Here is a 19,871-nt window from a genome sequence, read left to right as displayed (position 1 = left end):
TAGCCAGGATCTAACTTTGAGTTGTGGCCCAGTTTGTTCTTGAAGTTGATAATTTTCTTACTCAATGGGTCAATCCCCAACTTCCTGATCTTTGTATTTATTTAGTTAGTCATGTCCTTGAGTCATTTGGGTACATGCATGTCCTGTAGCCCTCTACAGCATAAATTCCCTTAAAGGCAAAGGAACCCACTCCATTTTTATCACAGTGATGTTTCACATAAAAAGCGCTTAATAAAAGTGCTTAATTAAAAAATATATTACCCTATGCCAAGTGTTTGTGATGGGTAAGGAATAACGGCCATTATTCCTTAACAGTCCTATAATGGTCCCCACTTGCCAGGTACCAATAGTCAGTATGTGGGGATTCTGGGTAGGTATATCTGGAAGATGCAGTGGTGTCACCTAAGAAAAAGCGAACAGGATCTGATTCCCTACCAAAGGCCCAAACATCTGCTTATCAGTGAAAAGGCCTGAGAGAATATCTCACAATAATTAAAACACCCATGAGACTGCAGTTAGCACCAGGAGGACAATTTATTAATGTGCACAGGGGACCAGATTATTGAAAGGCTGTGTGATCAAAGCATTCACTCCCAGTAAGCCAGCCTGTGTGGGGAGCCTGACCACATTGAGAAGGTTACATGAGGAAGAAATCAGAGCAAGGGAGTCAGATGAATCAAATGGTCAGTGTCATCTAGCTTAGAAATTCTGATATATCCCTATTGATCTGATAGCAAGGACTTCTTGGCTTCCTAGTCTTCTGCTTAAATCCTCCTCTCTCCCCTGACTGAAGCCACCCAATTGGACTGTCCTCCTACATCCATTAACCTCTTTTGTTCCTAAGCCAGTTGTGAGAGCCCTTGATAAATGCCATGAAATTTGGGTAAGCGATCTACACCGGCAAACTCATGAAATCCTGGCTAGAAATCAACTTGGAGGTCATCTTGTTGAACCCACTTACTTGACAGATGGAGACACTGAACTCCAGAGAAAGAGCAGGTGTTTCTCAAGCTCATGCATCTATTTGGTGGTAGAGTTAAAATAAGAACGTTGGTCTCCCATCTCACAGGTCCAATGCTTCTCTTTGGTCATCATCAAAGGACTTTGAGGTCAACCAGGCTATTGTTATTATTCCTCCTTACAGACCAGTAAACCGAGGCTCAGAGAGATTAGTTGGTGTTCCTCAGATTGCACAAAAAAGTTGGGCAGGGCAGAGATGGTTTCCGTATTCTGATTCCTAAGTAAGGTTTTCTAAAGAATGTGAGGCCATTTGTGAATAGACATTTAAAATGGTCTAACAGTATAGTACTGTCTCCATAAAGTTAGGTAGAGTTTAAAGTTAGAAGTGGCAGAGTAATTTAAGGAACTATTATGCTTATGCCAGGAACTGTATCAAATGTGTATTTTTGTAATGCTGTGAAATATTAGGCCAGATTCACCCTCTCCATATCAACAGATTCACACATCTGCATTCTTTCTCACTTCCCTCACACCTCACCATCTGTCACCTGCCCTGTTTCTAGCCCACCTCTTGCTGTGACTGTTTGTCTCACTCTATCTTGAAGTCTTTCTTTCTGTCTTCTATGATCTCTTTTACTTTAAAGAAAACTCTTCATTTGACCTTTCTGCCACCTCCAACTTTCATTTGTCTCCTCAACTACTCTAATAGGCTGTGTTCATCTTCTGTCTTAATTTTTAAGCTTCTGATCTTACCCCTTCCTTGACTCTGCATTTTGGGGTTCACTAATTATTTCACCACGGCCAAATTCAGATTCCTTTCCTCTAAAGAGTCAAATCCATTTTCAAACTGTTGAATGACATTATCAATAACTGCCCCATTCCTTCTCCCGCCCCTCCACTCCCCCACTGCTTAAAATCCTTGTTCAATGCCTTAATGATGCTCTATGATCTACTCCCCTTTATAGCCATTCTTTACCTCTTCCACTGGTTTCTCTCCTTCCCATTGGAAGTTCTAGTGCCACCATTTTAGACATCTACTTTGGAAAGCTCACACACTCACATGGTTATAACCCTTTCTTGCTTTTGTGCAGAAGCTGTTTGAATTTACATTTTTAGCTTCTACCTCTTCTCTCTTTGATTGCTTAACCAGTAAGTCTCCCCTGGACAGTTCATTGGTGATTGAAACTTGTCTCGTTGGAGATACTACTCACCGTGGTGACCTCCTACTTCTCAAATAGCCACTCCTCAGCAGTCTGTTGGCATGAACAAAAACTCTTTGGAGAGATTCCCGGAATGGGAGTCATTTTTGAACTTGTCTCTTCCCCATTTGTACCTAATTCTTCACCAAATCCTGTTATACCTTTCTTCATAGCACCTCAGCATCATTTGTTCTTTGAATGTTGGCTGGAACGCTCCTAATTCACACCCTGATCAGACCAACACTTGGATCAGTGTGTGCACCTTCAGTCTCAGAGCCCTCCATCCCATACTTCTCAAACTTTTCATCATTCTGCCTGCTTGTTTAAAAGCTTGGGGAAATACAATTTCTCAAAAATATACATTTCTCACCCTGCACTCTGCCAGTCCCCTTCCTGTTCCCTCCCACAAGAAGCCCCCTGACACCTAGCCAGCCTGTCCCTCATTCCACAATGGCACTTGCTCCTTCCCATTGTTTCATAAGGACTTCTGCATCAGTTTGCTAGGGCTGCCATAACAAAGTACCACAAAAGTCTGAGATCAAGATGTTGGCAGGGTTGGTTTCTTCTGAGGCCTCTCTCCCTGACTTGTAGACGGCCGTCTTCTCCCTGTGTCATCACATCATCTTCCCTCTGTACATGTCTGGGTCCAAATGTCCTAGTCTTCTAGGCACCCAAGTCATATTGGATTAGGGCCCACCCCGATGACCTCTTTTAACCTTAACTACCTCTTTAAAGACCCTTTCTATACATCTAGTCACATTCTGGGGTACTGGGGATTAATACATAAGAATTTGGTGGGAGGACAGAATTCAGCCCATAACATCTTCTCTTCCCAACTTCCCATGTGCTCTTTTTCTCATATCCCCCTTTGTTTTTTCTCTCTGTCTGTTCCTCACTGCCATCAAAACCCAGTGATGCCCATTTCGTTGTCCTCACGGGATGGTCTCCTTGGCATCGCCCTATTGGTTTACACACACAGATGTATTGCTTCATGAATGTGCTTTTTTTTTTTTTTTTGCGGTACGCGGGCCTCTCACTGTTGTGGCCTCTCCCGTTGCAGAGCACAGGCTCTGGACGCGCAGGCTCAGCGGCCATGGCTCACGGGCCCAGCTGCTCCGCGGCATGTGGGATCTTCCCAGACCGGGGCACGAACCCACGTCCCCTGCATCGGCAGGCGGACTCTCAACCACTGCGCCACCAGGGAAGCCCTGAATGTGCTTCTTTTTTTTTTTTTTGATTCATTCCTGTGCTTCTCTGCCTCTGGTTTGACTGAGAGCAGGGACTGTGTCTCTTGTCTTCTGTCCACAGCTCTTGATTTGGGAGGTGCTTGAAAAATGCTATTGCTAAGGTACCGTAAGTTCCTTCTCTAAGGCAGCCTGACACACACCCCCTCCTCTGACTTCTCAAGAGGCTTTTTGAGGGAAAACGGTTTTTCCCAAGTGGTAACAGGGAAAATAAATGGTGATTCTGTTGACAGCAAGGAGGAAGAGGGCTGAGGCTCTATACAGATGACGTCCTGTTAGCTCACCTCCTTTCTAAATTGGAAAGGCAGGAAAGGGCATCTGGGAGAGAAACCCCTAAAAGTAGTGATAAATTCAGTGATTTTTCGCTGAAGACAAATATTTCCTCAGAAGCTTTGGAGAAGGTGCTATTTCTTGACCTAAAGGGATGAAAATTCTAGGTAAAAATCTACCTCTTTTCAGAGAGTCAGTTGGCTGGAAGGCTTATCTGGGCAGGAGTAGAACACTTGGAGGGAAACCAGTTGGATCTTGGTGGCTCACAAAGGAAGAAGCTGGTTGTCGTGTACTAGGAGTGGTGTGATGGTGTGTCTGCCTAGCCATGGACTCCTGAGTGAGGGCAGTTGGGATGAGTTGATGCAGTCAGCCTTTCTCTCTAGTAACATGGGAGAGTTGTTTGGAAGCTGTGGCCAAGAGAGACAGGCCATTCAGTTAAGGATATACCCACCTCCCTTCTCCTCCTTGCTTTCGTCCTTCCATGCTTCCTTCCTATGCCTTCATCCCTTTCTTCTCTCTTCCCCTGCCCCCCTCTCTCCCCCATTCACTGTCAGGAAGGGCTATGCCAGAAGGGCCCACTCAGCGTGTCATGGCAGCGGCAGAGGCTAGAAGCATCGGCAGCTTCCACAGTGAGTCTGGATTTCGTTTCTGGGGTCAGGGGGCTGGGCAGTCCACACACAAACTGACAGCTTGCAGACTTTGGAGAGGAACTTCCATGGGCTGGGGCTGCTCCCCACATCTCCTCCCCTGCCTCCCATCATGGGGACATCGTTTAACATTCATGGAAGTTTCCTGCCAAAGGCTTTGATGTGCTTCGGATGTCTCATGGGCAAGAAGCATGGTGGTGGTGGTGGTGGTGGTGGAGGGACCGGGGCCATGTTCTGCTAAAATGAGGTGCACATCTGGGAGAGCCGCCGGAGTTCAAATGGCTGCCAGGGATTCTGTCCGGGCCTGCGCGTGTGGTAGAGGCTGGAGGCTCTGCATGGACTGTGGTTTGGCTGCTTTCTTGCGTTTCAGGAAGGGTGCCTTGAGTTTTGAATACACATTGGATGCCTACACTCCCTAAGAGACTCCCTTTAAGGAACTAAGAGTACCACATAGACTTCAGGGTCTGAAAAACTGGAGGTCTCCCCGTTGACTTCAGGTGAAGCTTAGTCTAAGAAATTTGATGTTCAGGATAGCTATTACAGAGCTCCATGCCTGAGTCATATCCCTGAGTATTGAGGGGAAGGTTTTCCCCCTCCCCATTGTAATTTCTATGGTAGTTTCTGGAGTGGAGATGGACATACTGCAGCGTTAGTCAAAGTTCCATCTGTCTTGCCTTGATCATCAGACAGAAGTGGATCGCTTCCTTCCACTTTTTGCCTAGAGGCTGTTTCCTTCTGTTTGGGGAATGGTCCACTTGGGAAAATAGAAACACAAAATTTACCTACCCAACCTTAAAATCTCATACAGACTAGGAAATACGAGTCCTTCTTGCCATCTCGAGATGCTTTCCCACAGGCCAGATGCTGTTTCCAGACACTAACTGGGTGTATTGTAGTTTGTTTTTAAGAGAGAAGCCTCTGGTTTCTATTACATGACATTATCCTGATGTCAGTCTTCTGGGCAGGTGAACGGGGTTGCTTTTACAATTCCATTCATTTCTCTCATGATTTGGTTAAGGAGGTAAATTAAGCATAGCTTCCCAAGTTCTCTCAGGATCTCATTTTTATAGGTATCTCTTCTTGGCACTGTTACCAACAAAGGCATTAACGTTTAGGATTTTTCAGTGCTAACAGCTGTGTAGAGCTTGAGTTTATCAGACCATGTTTGCCAGTCTCGTGAGAATTTTGAAAGCAGGACCATTATAAGAGATTAATCACTCTCATGCTTTTGAAACATCATATGCATTTCATTCACATCAAGGTAAAACTCTTGGTTTCAGGAGTTGATGGGCTTAATTAAAGTATCAAATTGGTCAAATTTATGAATTAAGTTCAACAAATATTTATTATTAATCAACTATGTGTATTTGACTGGCTAAACTTGGATGTCTCAGAGAATGAAAAGAGAAGCTACTAATAATTAAATAGATACCACAGGCATAAACTGGGACCTTCCCTGAGAAATTGGGACATACAGTCACTCTCTTCACTTCATGTACTGTGAACTGTTCTAGGTGCTAAGGATACAACTGTGAATAAAACAGACAAAAATCTCTGACCTTAGTAAGGAAGATAGAAAATAAAGATAAAGTAAAATATATTTCATGTTAGAGAATAACAGGTCCTTAGAAGAAAAATAAAGCAGAGGAGAGAAAAAGAAATGCTTGGTGATGGTAATGGTGGTGGTGGGGTGGTGGTGGTGGTGGTGTGTGCGTGTGTGTGTGTGTGTGTGTGTGTGTGTGCACATGTGTGTTTGCAGTTTTAGACGGGGAGGTCAAAGCAGTTGAGTCTCCTGAAGACTGCAGTGTATTTTAGTTTATTTAATTTAGCCAAGGAAGGCTTTAATGGCTTGGCTTAAATTTTTCTGAAACAAGTCAAATCTGGAAATTCTGAATCCAAAGCAAAAGAAACCTCAAAAACTTCAGAATGACCAAAAAAAAATTGAGGAGACAGAATCAGGGGTGGCCATGGCATTGGAAGCATACCTTGTCTTTGATAGGTTTCATCTCCAACTAACATCACTGAGAGGGTGTCAGAAAGTGAATGAGGCTGTGGCTTTATCCACTTGGGGAGCATCTTTGTAGAAAATCCCTCAATCTTTGACTTGCCCTGGCCATTCAGGATCGTTCGAGGCTTTTCTTCTTCCATCTGGTGTCCTTGGGGATAGTAGGGGATGACAACTCACATTTATTGTGTACCTACACCTGTCAGGCACTTTGCTAGGGGCTCTGAGTATGTTTATTTAATTTACACTGTTCTCACGAAGAATTTATCAAAGTCTTACTTTATGGGTTAGAACACCGACATTTAAACATGGAACTAGAAAATTGTGCAGCCAGGATCTAAACCCAAGTGAAAGTATATCTGAAACCCTGCTTCTATCAGTTAGTCTCAGCATCCATCCATAGATACCAGTTGGCAGGAAGTAGTAGAAAGAAAAGAGAAGTAGGACTCGCTGGATTACCACAAGGTCCTGCGAATTGGCTGACGCGCATGGCTGGATGAGGAGTAGATGTATTGGGGTGATTGTACATGTCTTTGCTGACTGTGCATGACGTACAGCAACTTCTGCTGCTTCTCCTTATGTTGTTGTCCTTGGGAATGGGGATAGGCATGGACCATTCGGGGGGCATGAGAGCTCGTCTTCCCATTGGGGCATCCATCCTAGGCAGAGGTGGAGCTTGACTTCAGTGTGTCCTGGGTTCCTGGGTTTCGTGCACGTTGGAAGGAGGGCGGTGCATGGGTCTCTGTATAGATAATAGGGTTGGGGAGAATGCATGCAGACGTCTGAGACCAGACAAAGGTTTTTCAACAGGGGATTGAGTGAAGAGTTGAGTTTGAAGAGAATCCTAAGTTTCCTGCCTGCCTTTGTGAATGGAACCCACAGACTGACTTCATCCAGTCTTGGGACTGCTATTAACAAGAAGCAGGAAGTCTCTGGACCACATCTTCTTATGGTTATACTTAACGTTGATATCACTCTGTGACCTTGTGTCTATTTGTAATGTACATTTACATACTTCTCAGAAAAAAAATTAAGTAGAATCTTATTTTATGCATAAGGTGGGCTCTTGGTAAAGTGGTGTGGTAAGCAAACCACCGTTTATGTGCACCAGAGAGAGCTGCTGTAGCGAAGTGAAGAATTATTTTGGGATCTCCAATAACCCTCTCCCGTTTTCCTTTTACTCTAAAGGAGGATCTTTCCACCTGCAACGCAGTTATTTCCTTGGACTTCTGTAACATATTTATCCAGAGGTCTCAGTCCACGTCAAGGCAATGTCTCTTAGTTTCACAATATGTGTCATATGGATAGAGAGAAGTTATTACTCTGTCATTTACTCAGGATTTTCTTTACCATCACAATGTCAGAATCACTTAAGAATATACTCCAGCCCCTTGAATGTCCCTTACTGTGGTATTCCAGCTATTGGATGTTGGCTGCCCCGTCAAATCCTGGTTCTTTTCTGCTTATAGCCTGTTATCTAGTTTCCCTCCATCACTTTGAAACTCACGAGCTAAGGAGAAAATCATCATTCATCTTCCTCCATAGGATACTCTTCCCTGACTTGTCTCCGAGTCCCCTCCCTGGCAAAAAGAGGCAAGAAAGCAAACTACATTTTCTTCTAAAATATGAACCCATTTCAACATCAGTTGACTTCTCTCTTCTGCATCCGTGTGCTCTGTGGTGTACCAATTTGGAACAGGAGTAAAGGTTAGAAATGTCTGCTTATCTTTTAAGCTGACAAGGATATTCCTTCTTTCACTGATTACATACTGCCCACCCTGCCAGTCACACATTAAACGTCTTAATTCTAGAAAGGACTTAGTTGCAGCTAGAAAGACAATGCTGGGGTCTTTGACCCAAGTCTGTGAGGGTACATGGTCATAGGTGAGTCCCAGTATGGGAACTCGCTTGGAGACCCAAGGCACACCCTTTACACCAGCATGCTAGGAACCCAAGGATGTATCTCCTCACCCCAATGAACCCGGTTTTTCTAATTAACCTGAAAACACATACCTGTCTCTTTGCACACCCAAGGCACAAAAGGAGAGCTCAAGATGAGCTTTTTTCACCCCCTCTCTGCAGGTTAGTGTTTTTCAGCCATCACGGACGGAGGTTGTAGGGTGAATCAAGTTGTGGTGAAGTTGTCTATGAGCTAGAGAGTATTCTAAAACACACTAGGACTTTGACAGAGTCAAAAACCAACATAGTTGAACAGCGTTGAAATTGTGGGATATGATTTTTCACCTTTTTGTTGCTATTCCAAGTCTTGCAACGTAAGAGAGTGAAGACTGGCCTTTTGGGAGGGAGCCTAATACATTGTCCTGTGGGAGGTGCCTCTTAATTATGTGGCGTCTCATGTCCTTAAGTTCAGGGAAATTGGTTGTGTGTTCCCAGGGTCAATCCTTTGGGTTCTCACCTGGAGATTTATCCAGAGATAGGAGCTCTGCCCATTCAATGGTAATTAATCTTTGAACTCCTGGTTCTCTTGGCATTGCTCTCTGATGATCTGAAAATAGATGTCTCAGATCAGAGCAAACCCCCAGAAGAGCATGCTGAGAGTTGCCTGGTATGGGGTGGGGCCCAGGGCTTCACGTGAAAGGGCTCTGGGGAGCCAGAGGGAAGATGACAGAGAAAAGAAGGGAACCATCTGGTTGTGCCATAATGCCGCTCATTAGCAAAGGTGCCCTAGCATTTTTGATGGGATTCTATACTCCTTGTTCTGGATCTTATCTTCAAAGTTGGTCAAGTCCATTTGCTTCCACAATTCTTTGGGTACAGATGACTTATGAGAAATCCATATGTCTGGAAGGATTGTGACAAGACCTCCTGTCTGGAGATGCTGGTGGAAATAACATAAGTTCCGCTATCTCTTTTGCCTGGGTCTGCTGGGCTGGTCCCTACCTCTCTTGAGCATTAGCTAGTTCCTCTGATTTCTGCCACCTCCTCCCATGCTGGCATTTGTGGCTAACCCTAATGGAAACTAGATGTCTGATGCGACCTGCAGCCAATCGCACTGGTTTTGGGCAGGTGCAGTCATACAAGGAAAGCTTTCAGTTCAGGTGCTGGTCTCAGAGCCACATGTGTGTGACGCTTGGTGGCTGGTGAGACCCTGGCATGTGGGTACCAGCACGCAGAGCAGGAAAGAAGAAAAGTGCACTCGGGGGGTGAGAGAAGGTATATTGCAATTCCATCCTAGCTGGGCAAGCTGGTTTCTATCTGGGCCTCTGGCATCTCTCTGAGTCTTGCTTCTTAGGTTCATTTCTAGAAATCGACATTTTATTCCTAGAAATAAAGATGAACTTGAGAGTTGAATTTTCGACTGTTAGATCAAGATTCTTTTGGCTACAAGTGACAAAAAACTTAATCTATCTTAAGCAAAAACGCAGTGTATTGTCCCAGTAATCACCAAATCCAGGTTTAGAACTTATTTCTGCAGTGGCTTAATTCTAAGACCCAAATAAGTCACCAGGCTTGACATGTGTTGCTAGCTCTCTCCCTCCTTCCTTCTCCTCTCTACTCAACCTGCCCATCATCCCTCCATCTCTCTCTGCCTTCCTCTTTCTCTGCCTGAAACGACGATCTTAGAGAAAGAGACATTAATGGGAAATAGATTTCCAAACAATCAAGGCTAATGAATTTTGAAAATTATGATGATACATGCTGCAGGAGCTGAACAGATTATCCGGGACCTAGTTGATCACTAACAAAGACCTGTCTTCATCAGGGAGTCCTTGCCATGGGGAGCCCAGCTGAAATAATCCGCCTCACTTCTACAGGAGTCAGGCCAGGCATCACGCAGAGAAAATCTGCAAAGCAAAGACCAAGGAAGCAAAGCCCGTGACTGACTGCTTTTTCCAGTCCGTCTACGAGGAGGAACATATGATGTTTTCCAGTGTCATTTTTATGAGCATTCTCTGGGCCGACGTTGGCTTCCATCTTCCTTCATTGAATCTGCAGATTTAGATATTTCTGAATGAAAATCCTCGTTAGCTTTTATGGGTGTTTTCACAGAAATCAAATTCTGGGATTTCTATCATACTTCCCCAAATCTGCCACCTCCAGCCCATCAATTTATAGGCTTGAAAACTTTTTTTACAAGCGAGTCTCCCTTCAACTTGAAAATGCATAAGACCTCTGACTTGGGGGTGCAGAAGAACATTGGTTTTGGAATCAGAATAATTTAGGTGTGAGGCTTGGATCTTTCCCTCTTCAGCCTTTTGAACTCACATAAGTTGCTTAACCTCTTCCTCCCTTTCCTTCCCTTCCTTCCTTCATGCAATGCTTTTGATAATAATAATTTCCAGAGCCAAGGCATATTGAGAGGAGTGGATGAAGCAGTGCATTTTGTCTTATCTATCATAGATCCTGGCCCAGTATAAACACTCAGTAAGTTTTTGTTCTGTATCCCTGTTCACTGGGACAAGCCTTCCACCTCTGCCCCAACCTTGAAATAATGAAAGAATCTCTTTCTACCTCTGTTGCAGTGGAGACCAGAGGTTTAAATAAATTAAGATGAGGGCACTATGCTTGAGGATTGCCTACCCCAGACTTAGTCTCGCTCTACCTCCTGGGGACTCACTAAATGACCCTGAGTAAGATGTTTCATCCCAGTTTCATTAGAGACAAGAAGCCCACTTGCCCTTATCCTCCTTCTACGCTTTTGGAAACATGAATGTGTACAATAGAGTAGGAATGCCTTTGAAAAACACCATCCAACTGTGATTACTGGCTTAGCATTTAAGACTTTCTCCTGGGTTCATCCTCGGAGCAGTCTTCCCCCTCCTTTTGACCTTGAGGGAGAAGCCAAGAGGTAGGGCTTGTTTATAAAGGGAGAAGGGGCAGCCCACAGCTGCAGGCCTCAGATGATAGCTTGGGATGCCAGATGCTGTGTGGAGGGAAAGCTCCTCCAGCTCTTTCATCTGAGATTACCCTTGGCTCACACCCTTCACTGCAAAAAGGCACCCTGGGATCCAGTTGTAGAGTAGTGGGCTGTGTGGAACTAGTGGGTCTCAGAACTCTAACCTTCTCCCAGGGCTGGGAGGGGCATCCAGAGGTCATCTAGTCTTTGCTTCACCGAATCACCGTGTTTTGGAACTAGATGACCTCAAAGTCAACTAGCCCAATTCTCTTCGCTCACCCTACCAATTTTATAAATGAGGACCCAGGGGCCCAGGGATGAGCCAGGTGGTGTGATGTAAACCTAAGGCAGGGCCCTGGAGCTCCCAAGTTCTGGCCCATTGCTCTTCTTGTCTTTCTTGGAACACACACACACACACACACACACACACACACACACACACACACACACACAAACTCTGGAAAGCCAGACTGCTGAGGCTGCTGTTGTTGGGAAGGACCTTGAGCTTTTGTTCAGTGCTCCTGGTATATTGATGAAGATAAGAAAATTTTGCTTTGGACAATCTCATGCCGATTTCACATGGAGAAGAAGCGTAGCAATCCTCTGGTCCAATTCTTTCCTTATTGCAGATGTGAAAATTGAGACCAAAAGGAAGCACAGGGCGCCAAAGCCGCAGGGCGACACCCTGGTGGAACTAGGATAAGAACTCAGTTGACCTGAGTCTCAATCCAGTGTTCTTTCCACTGGGTTCCACGGCTTCCCTTGGTGTCAGATCTTCCTTCCTGCTGCCTTCCTCCCAAGACGCTGGAGGCCACCCATCACTGGAAGCAGGGTGGCTAGGTTAACTAGTACTGTTTCCTGGAATTTCGTAGGGGAAGGGCTAACTAAGAACCTGTGATGCATAAAAATAGTAGTGGTATTAACAAGTTGATTAATCACTTGGCAGTTCGAAGAGTGATTCAGCTGCTATCCCCTAACCGCAGGCTTCCCTGAGAACTTAATCCTGTTATTTTTTCTAAGTTGAATCCCCACCTTTACATGAGGATGGAGAATGTTATCCACTGGTTCATGTTTGTGGTCCTGCCAGAGATCCAGCCAGTGATCTGTGAGCTCTCTCCTCTCAGGCACCAAGGGTCCTGCCTTTAGAATCGAAGGGTCTTGTTTCATGACTCCGAGAAGAATCCCTCTTTCTATTGGGTGAAGAGGAGCATTCAATTCTCCAGAAAGGTTTGAGTGTGAAAAGTTGTGTATTGTTCACCTTCTTGCCCTAGTTGGAGCTGCTCCAGCAACTAGTCTGTGGAGGGATTGCAAGTTTAACTCCAGCTCAGGGAAGCTAGATAAGGCAGCCTCTAGCCTAAGGAGGAGGTGCATGTTTTTTATGTCAGGTCCCATGATGATCTTCCAAATTCCCTTTGCCTGGGACGTAGCCATTGATGGTAGGCTTCTGCTGTGATATGTATTGTTTACTGAAGTAATTAAAATATGCAAAGTGTTCCCTGTCCCCCATTTTGTGCTTCTTCCCCAGCCACTTCCGGCATTTTTTGTTGGCAGTTAATAAAACAAAAAGGTGGGCCCAAAGGCCCAAGTCTCCCTCAGGTTAGAATGATTAATTTGGAGAGGTTCAGAAGTAGCAGATTTTACCTCTAGCTACAGCCGTGCCTTTCTGGCTGATGTGTTCAACCTGCACTAAGCACTGTAACTGAGGGCTGGCAAATGCTTCATGAAGAGCACAGGGCAAGTGGAGGGAGAGGGGAGAAAGGAGGCAAGGGTTTGTTTGCTTCTTGTGGCACCACAAAACCAAAAAAGACTTCTCTTTCTCGGAAGCCCAACACTGAACGAGCCATACCCAAGGACACCTGAGATTTAGTTCCTAATCCGGCCTCAATCTTTACCATCACCAAATACCCCCGTCTACCTGCACCCACAGAAGTTCAAAACCTATCCCCCTATGTTATCTAAATCCTCGATGTGGAGTACGCTTCTTGCAAATATGTGCTAAGATAGCAACGCTACTACACACCCATAGTGCTAATGGGGACCGTTGTATTGACACTTGCCATGTGCTGGATACTGTGCCAAATGCTTTACATGGATTATTTTATTTAATGCTCATGGTCATTTTAGGAAGTAAATACCAGTTGTTGTTTAACATATGGAGAAACCGAGGCTCAGAGAGGTTAAGTGATTTCTGGAGGTGACATGGCTATGAATTTGCAGCCTTGTGTCTAATGCTGTATCGTGATGTTATACTGCCTTTGCTGTGCGATCTGCTTAAGGGTGGGCCACCTTCTGTTCCCATTCTGGGGACCAGTTTCTGCACCCAGCAGCTTTTTTAATGGGAGATTTTATGCTTTTTCAACAGCATTGAGTAGAGCGTGCAGGGTGCAAAGATTGTTAGAGGCTTTAGGTCTTACCTTCCACTGACCCAGAAACGGCTACCTGCCTTTTCCAACCTCTGGCCCAGAGAGATGAGAGATGTGTGAGCCACATGCACCATGACCCGAGGGTTCTCACAGTGAGGGAAGTGGGAAGACCGCAGCTGGCCAGACCTCTTTTAGAGGCAGTTCAGAAGCAGCCCCTCATGACGGCAGGTGTCAGACCAGCACAGAAATCCCTGTCATTATAGGAAATAATACTATACATCAGTACTTTCAACGGTAGTCTCGTGCTACTGGCTAGGCTTTATAAACATTCTCTAATTAGTCCTCACACATTCTGTCTGAGCTAAAGATCAAATAGCACCAAACAGAGGCTGTTTTAAACTGTCTGTTTCTGGGACAGCTGATTTGGGACCCTCGCAATGGAAGGGCAAGAAGGTGTTCCCACGACCCAGGCACTGGGTCTGCATAACAGACATTATAAATGACGGGTCAAGTGTGCCAGGCTGTTGGAATCTTGAAATTAGAGGGAAAGAAAGCCTTCAGTTAATAAGGCCACATAGTCTAGCCTGTCATTCAAAGCTTAAGAGGTGGGGACTCAGCCTGAGCTTATTTACAGATAAGGCCTCATTGGCTTTCAAGGGAGGCTATTCCAGCGATTATTAGAAAAGCTCTTTCTCTCATGGAGCCATTGGTGCACATCTGCTGTCTGGTCACCCCTGCTCCTGGATGGAAAGCCCAGGCTTATAAGATGATATCATAAAACTAGAATCGTGATTAAAAAGTCAATGCTGTCGTCTTAAGGCTGGTGGGATATTCATTCAATAGGAAGTATTATTGCTATCGTTATTAATGTCTCTGAGAAGATGGCTGGAGGAGACAATTATAATTCGTTTTGCTTTTGGAGGAAAAAGATCCCATCTTAGTCTTTGCTTTTTAAAATTCAAATTATCTTGTTCTTCCTTTTTTCCCCTGAGGCCTCTCTCATAGGCTGTGCAGCCACTAACCTGCCCGGTCTTGTCTTCCCTGAGATTCACGTTAGGTGCACTTCCTAAGTGTCTAAACCCTGCTTTGGTAAACAGCCAAATATTCCAAGGATCCGGGTCTGGTGGCCACACTGCTCCTGGAAGCTTCTTTTAGCCGTTCCCAGTGTTTGTAGGTCGAATTGTCTTGAACCCACAAAACCCCTAATGAAAGAGATTTGGAGTGTGGCAGTGGATTGACTTTTAGCTTGGCCTCTATCCACCATGGACTTGCTGACATTCCATTCTTGAGCTGGTTTCCTTATCCATAAATCAAGAATGGTGTCTCTTTGTTGTAAGGGTCACTGAGCAGAATGTCCAAGTCCCTGGAAAAATTGAGAGGTGCTATTCATTCATTAAACATAGACGTTGAGAAAGTAGCATCTTTCAAGAAAGATTTTGATCCAAAGTCACATGCCTGAGCATGTGTACTGAAAACCCACCATGTCTCTGTTCCATTTAATATCTCATTTAGTGTCTGTACATGTTCTGTGTAGCTGCATTATTGTCCCCATTTTATACCCTAGAAAGCTGAGTCTTCAGAGGTCAAATACATCCCCTAGGGTTGCTTAGCTAGTAAAGGGTATTGGCCAAGTTATAAATTATCCTTTTTGCTCTGTTGGATCTTCTGTTTCTTCATCCTATACACACATTTTCAATAGGAGTTGTTATATTTTTCAGATTTGGGGAGACATCTAAATATTTAGCAAAGCCTTTCTTGCTTGAAAGGGATTATCTTATTTTTGCTAAATAAATCTGAATCTAAACCAAAACCTATCAGTGCCTGAGCTGTACAGGGTAAATTAAAAATCTAGATTGATCACAAAGAGGCTTTATCCTCCTGCCTTCCTTTACCTATTGATGTTTAGCAAGCACTTGGGGTCTGAATGGATCAGTCTGGATCCAGTGTGGTCCATGGATCTGAGCTGAGCTGATATCTCCAGCTTTGTTCAGCAAGTCGGGCCCTTTTAACAACATCCCTCAAGTTTGCTTCCGTGAGAAGATATGAGTGCAGCCAGGAGGCTCCACGTCTGGGCATTTGGAAAAGAAAACCAGAGCCAAGTCATTTTTCAGCCCACATCTTTGAACTTGCAATGTAGGCTCTATAAAAATATACATTGTTTGGGGCAGTAAAGGACAATGAGTTCTCAGAATGAGCGCCAGCATTTACACAGGATTTAGAAAGAGGAAAACAAAAGGGGAAGTTATAAAAGGTATGTGTCCTGGGGCTTCCGTCTGAGAACTTGCTCCCGGCAGATGCAGCTCTAGGTAAAGAGAGTTGGGCAGAATCACAATGGGCCTCTTTATCCTCTGGGCTCACACTGCTGAACAACTTGGCTCTTAAAACTCCTTGTATTTTTGGAAAACTCCAGTGGTTTTTCCTAATCCTGGGGCTAGAGGCTCAGCCTGAAACATCCATTCCACCAAAGTTCTCTTAAACGGACATTTCTTGCTTAAGCCGTCATAAAGCCCTGCTTCGAGGGAGTGGTGCTATAATAGCGTCTTTGTGAGTTTCCTCTGCACTTTCCCTCCAAAGAGTTCCAAGCACCCATTAGACCTGGGACCGTGATCTTCAGTTTGTGTCTATAAGAAGTTACATAATAATTTGCCCTACTTGATTGGGAAGAGGAAGAGAGACAAAAAGAAGCCAAAACAATTTTGCCTTATTAAGTCAGAAGTCTGATGTCACTATAGAAAAATCTCAGTCTTTTGTGTAAAGGTTTCATCCATGAAATCTCTGCAACTGGTATGAAGCCACAGACAGACACATATTTATGAATGCACACACACATAGATTGTAGATCTAAACCAAACAAATACTCAAGCTAATATATCCCGAAGGCACACACCATTACAACAGGAGGAAACTCAGAGTTCTGCCAGGTGACCCAAAGTCCGTACACATCAGTGAGGAAAGGAGACTATAGATCCAAAATTTAAACTTCATAAGATTCAATCTGTGTGTTTTTGATTTGTACACCTTTATGTATGTATGCCCTTCTCCACTAAAAGGTTCACACTGAGAACAAGACTCTTTGGAACTTTGGTTCCATTTCATTTAACTTTCCTTAGTGACCTTGAACAAGTCACTGCCTCTCTTCCAACCAAGGTTTGCATGCCCTTAGGGGGATTAGGTAATTTCCAAGGCCCTTCCCAGCCCTGTGTGTTCATGAGCTATAGCTTTAGTGTTGAATCTCTCCTTTCAGACCTTGGATTCTAAAGAACTTGGATTTGAGGGGCTGGACAGTGTGCAGTTGCAGTGCAGACTGGTCCCCTAAAGATGCACCAGGAATCCAGATGTCATCTGGAGGGAAAGAGTATAGGTTCAGACACCAAAGAAGCATGCCTAGTGAATGATCAAATTTTAGAGCTGGGCAGGGTGGTGAAAAGCTGGTTGAAAATACAGCATCCTCAACTCAGAAGACCACACTGGAGAAAGTGAGGGGAGAAGGAAAGAGGAGGAGGAGAGAGAAGTTAGAACTGAGAGAGTTCCCTGAGGGCAGGCTGCCATTTCAAAGGCTCCGAGGGCCTCCCATATATGTGGGGATGGAGCTATTAGGAGAGCCCAGCAGTTGGAGTGGGGCGGGCAGTGAGAAGGGTTAATTCCAGGAAGGAGGGCTCTGCCATTCTGGCGAGTTTTGAGGCTGTCAGCAAAGCTAACCAACTGGTTTAGAGTGAAATCATTTATTTTTGCTATCTTGGAGACAGGATGCAAGGACTTTGATATATATATATATATATATATATATATACACACACACACACACACACACACACACACACACACACACACACACAATGGACTATTACTCAGCCATGAAAAAGAATGAAATAATGCCATTTGCAGCAACATAGATGCACCTGGAGATTATCATATTAAGTGAAGTAAGTCAGAGAAAGACAAATATCATATGATATCACGTCTATGTGGAATCTGAAAAAAATGATACAAATGGACTTATTTACAAAACAGAAACAGACTCACAGACACACAAAACAAACTTATGGTTACTGAAGGGATTAGCAGGGGACGGGTAGATAAATTAGGAGTTTGGGATTAATGTGTACACACTACAATATACAAAATAGGTAAACAAGGACCTACTGTATAGCACAGGAAATTATATTCAATATCTTGTAATAATCTATAATGGAAAAGAATTGAAAAACTACAGGTATGTGTATATATGTGTGTGTGTGTGTGTGTGTGTGTGTGTGTGTATAACTGAATCATTTTGCTATACACCTGAAACTAACACAACATTGTAAATTAACTATACTCCAATTTTAAAAAATGGTTAAAATGAAAAAAAAAGCAAAAAAAAAACTTTGGACCTTTCCTCCTACATTTAGGTCATTTATTTCAAGAGGTGTCAGAGGGAGATTTCACCAACTTCATATGTTCGGGGCATGAGTGACAGACCTGTTTGTATCCATGACTGTACTCACATGCATGTGATTGACATGCACATATGTTCATCTAAACAGTCTCCTTCCCAATGTATGGATGTATGTGTCTGTATTGGATGTAGCTAATACTGATATGCAGCCCTTGAAAACCCCAGACCCTCGGGAATAAGAGTGGCAGTGATTTTAAAGACTGTGTTTAGTGGCTGGGACTCCTACCTGGGGCATGTTCAAGGTGACTGCCCCCCGCCTGGCTGACGAGCTGCTCAGACGAGCAGAGCTGGGTGTAAGAGGCAAAGGTACTGGGGCATTTGGGAAACGAGGAGACTTTCCAGGGGATGAAGAAAGCATATATGCTAAGCCTTTTATTTTCCTTAATGGATATGGAGACTCTTCTATGTGCTGAGACATGCAATTAAGAGAGATTAAAATTGAATAAGTAAAAAATAATGGCACCATAAGTGACAATCTTTATGATAATCTCCTGATTAGGGTATTTTGCCATTAATGTACATTGCAAAGTTTCTATAACTCTTCAGAAAGCATCTGCCATTCTCATCTGCTTTAACAGATTTTGACATGGCCCATATAGATTAGTGATTACAGAGGAAGCTTGAATCCTTCCATTGGTATCAATAATGCCCTGTATTTGCTCACCTTTGCTGGGTCCTTATTTCTTTATCTGGAATATATGGGTCACTTTGTCTCCTTTATACCTTGTCAGAATTATGTGAAGATAGACATTTTGAACTTCTGGGAGAGAAGCGGGCTTCCATATGTCCTTTGAAGAAGCTGCCTCCTTTTCTGTGTAATTAGATGCAGAGACCTGAGAGCTTTCTCGAGCTCAGCTGAGTTTCTCTTTAACCCACAGCAGTGGGTTCCCTCTGACTGCAGGGAAGTTGACATCATTCTATGGAAATAAGCAAGACAATTTCCTTGTTCAGGAAAGGCAGGCTACGAAGAGAAGGGATGGCTGTGGGGAGGGTGGAGGTTTGCCTCCCACCAGGAACACTCTGCCCCAGGGCATCCTGCCCCCAGAAGGAAAAGGAACCTGGCAGCCTCTGCAGCCATCCTGCTTTTCCACCCTTCAATCCCACTTACTCCTGGCCCTCAGGGCAAGGCTGGGAGTGAGGGCTGAAGGCTTGAATGAAAGAAATGAGGCTGGAGGATTTCAGGCAAGCACCTGAGGCTGGAGGTGAGGCTGTAGTTTTTGCTTTCCTCTTTTCACATCCTCTCCCAGGATATAGCTGCAGGCCTGAGGATGGGTGACATACAGCCTTGGGGAAAGATAAACATTACACCCTAGATGCCCAGGCTCTATACCTGTCATCTTCAAACTTTAATACCCCTAAAATAATTTTGAAAAACCATGTATGTCCCTTTGCATGTTTTAAGTTGCCATCTAAAATCGTCACCATACTTTTAAGTATGTCATTTCCACAGCGTTGTAAATATTGACATTAGAAAGATACATCGCTCCTTTAATGCTAATGAACTTTAAATACCAGAGCAATTTGACCTATCATCTATAAAACACATGAACAAGTACTTAAACACTCAGGTTTACATGGTTCCTTTTTCTTCTTGAATTTATATTTTCATTCCAGTTTCCCTACCAAATTTTATCCTTATGGCTTCCCATTTTATGCATGAAAGGCTTTTATTGGCCATTCTGTCACAATTTAGTGTGATAGAAATATGTACAAAGATTTAAATATAATTTTTAATGCCCAATGATCATAAGTTTCTAGATGTTAAGAGATTTGGATTGAGTTATCATTACAATTATTAGTAATACACAGAAATAGGCAGTAGATCAAAATAATGTATATATATCACAACTTTTGATGAATGTGAAAGATAAGGTGTACAATATTTTT

At 43.9% G+C, this 19,871-nt stretch overlaps 1 protein-coding gene across 4 annotated transcripts in view; it reads left to right on the top strand.

Moving 5' to 3' along the window:
• The window catches only part of NTRK3 (neurotrophic receptor tyrosine kinase 3), a 378,355-nt gene that overhangs the window by 345,336 nt on the left and 13,148 nt on the right, over positions 1-19,871 (top strand). Inside the window, exon 16 of one of the 4 annotated variants that reach the window (XM_065871973.1) lies at positions 4,228-4,302. The exons of the other annotated variants lie outside the window; for them this stretch is intronic. Within the exon in view, the coding sequence (XP_065728045.1) occupies positions 4,228-4,302 (75 nt within the window). The remainder of the gene's footprint in view (positions 1-4,227; positions 4,303-19,871) is intronic. 4 annotated transcript variants of the gene reach the window in all.

The sequence above is a fragment of the Phocoena phocoena genome, chromosome 2 (assembly GCF_963924675.1).
Source record: "Phocoena phocoena chromosome 2, mPhoPho1.1, whole genome shotgun sequence".
In the NCBI taxonomy this organism is placed as follows: domain Eukaryota; kingdom Metazoa; phylum Chordata; class Mammalia; order Artiodactyla; family Phocoenidae; genus Phocoena; species Phocoena phocoena.
The sequence above is the reverse complement of the archived record's forward strand: the minus strand, read 5'-3'. Positions and strand labels throughout refer to the sequence as shown.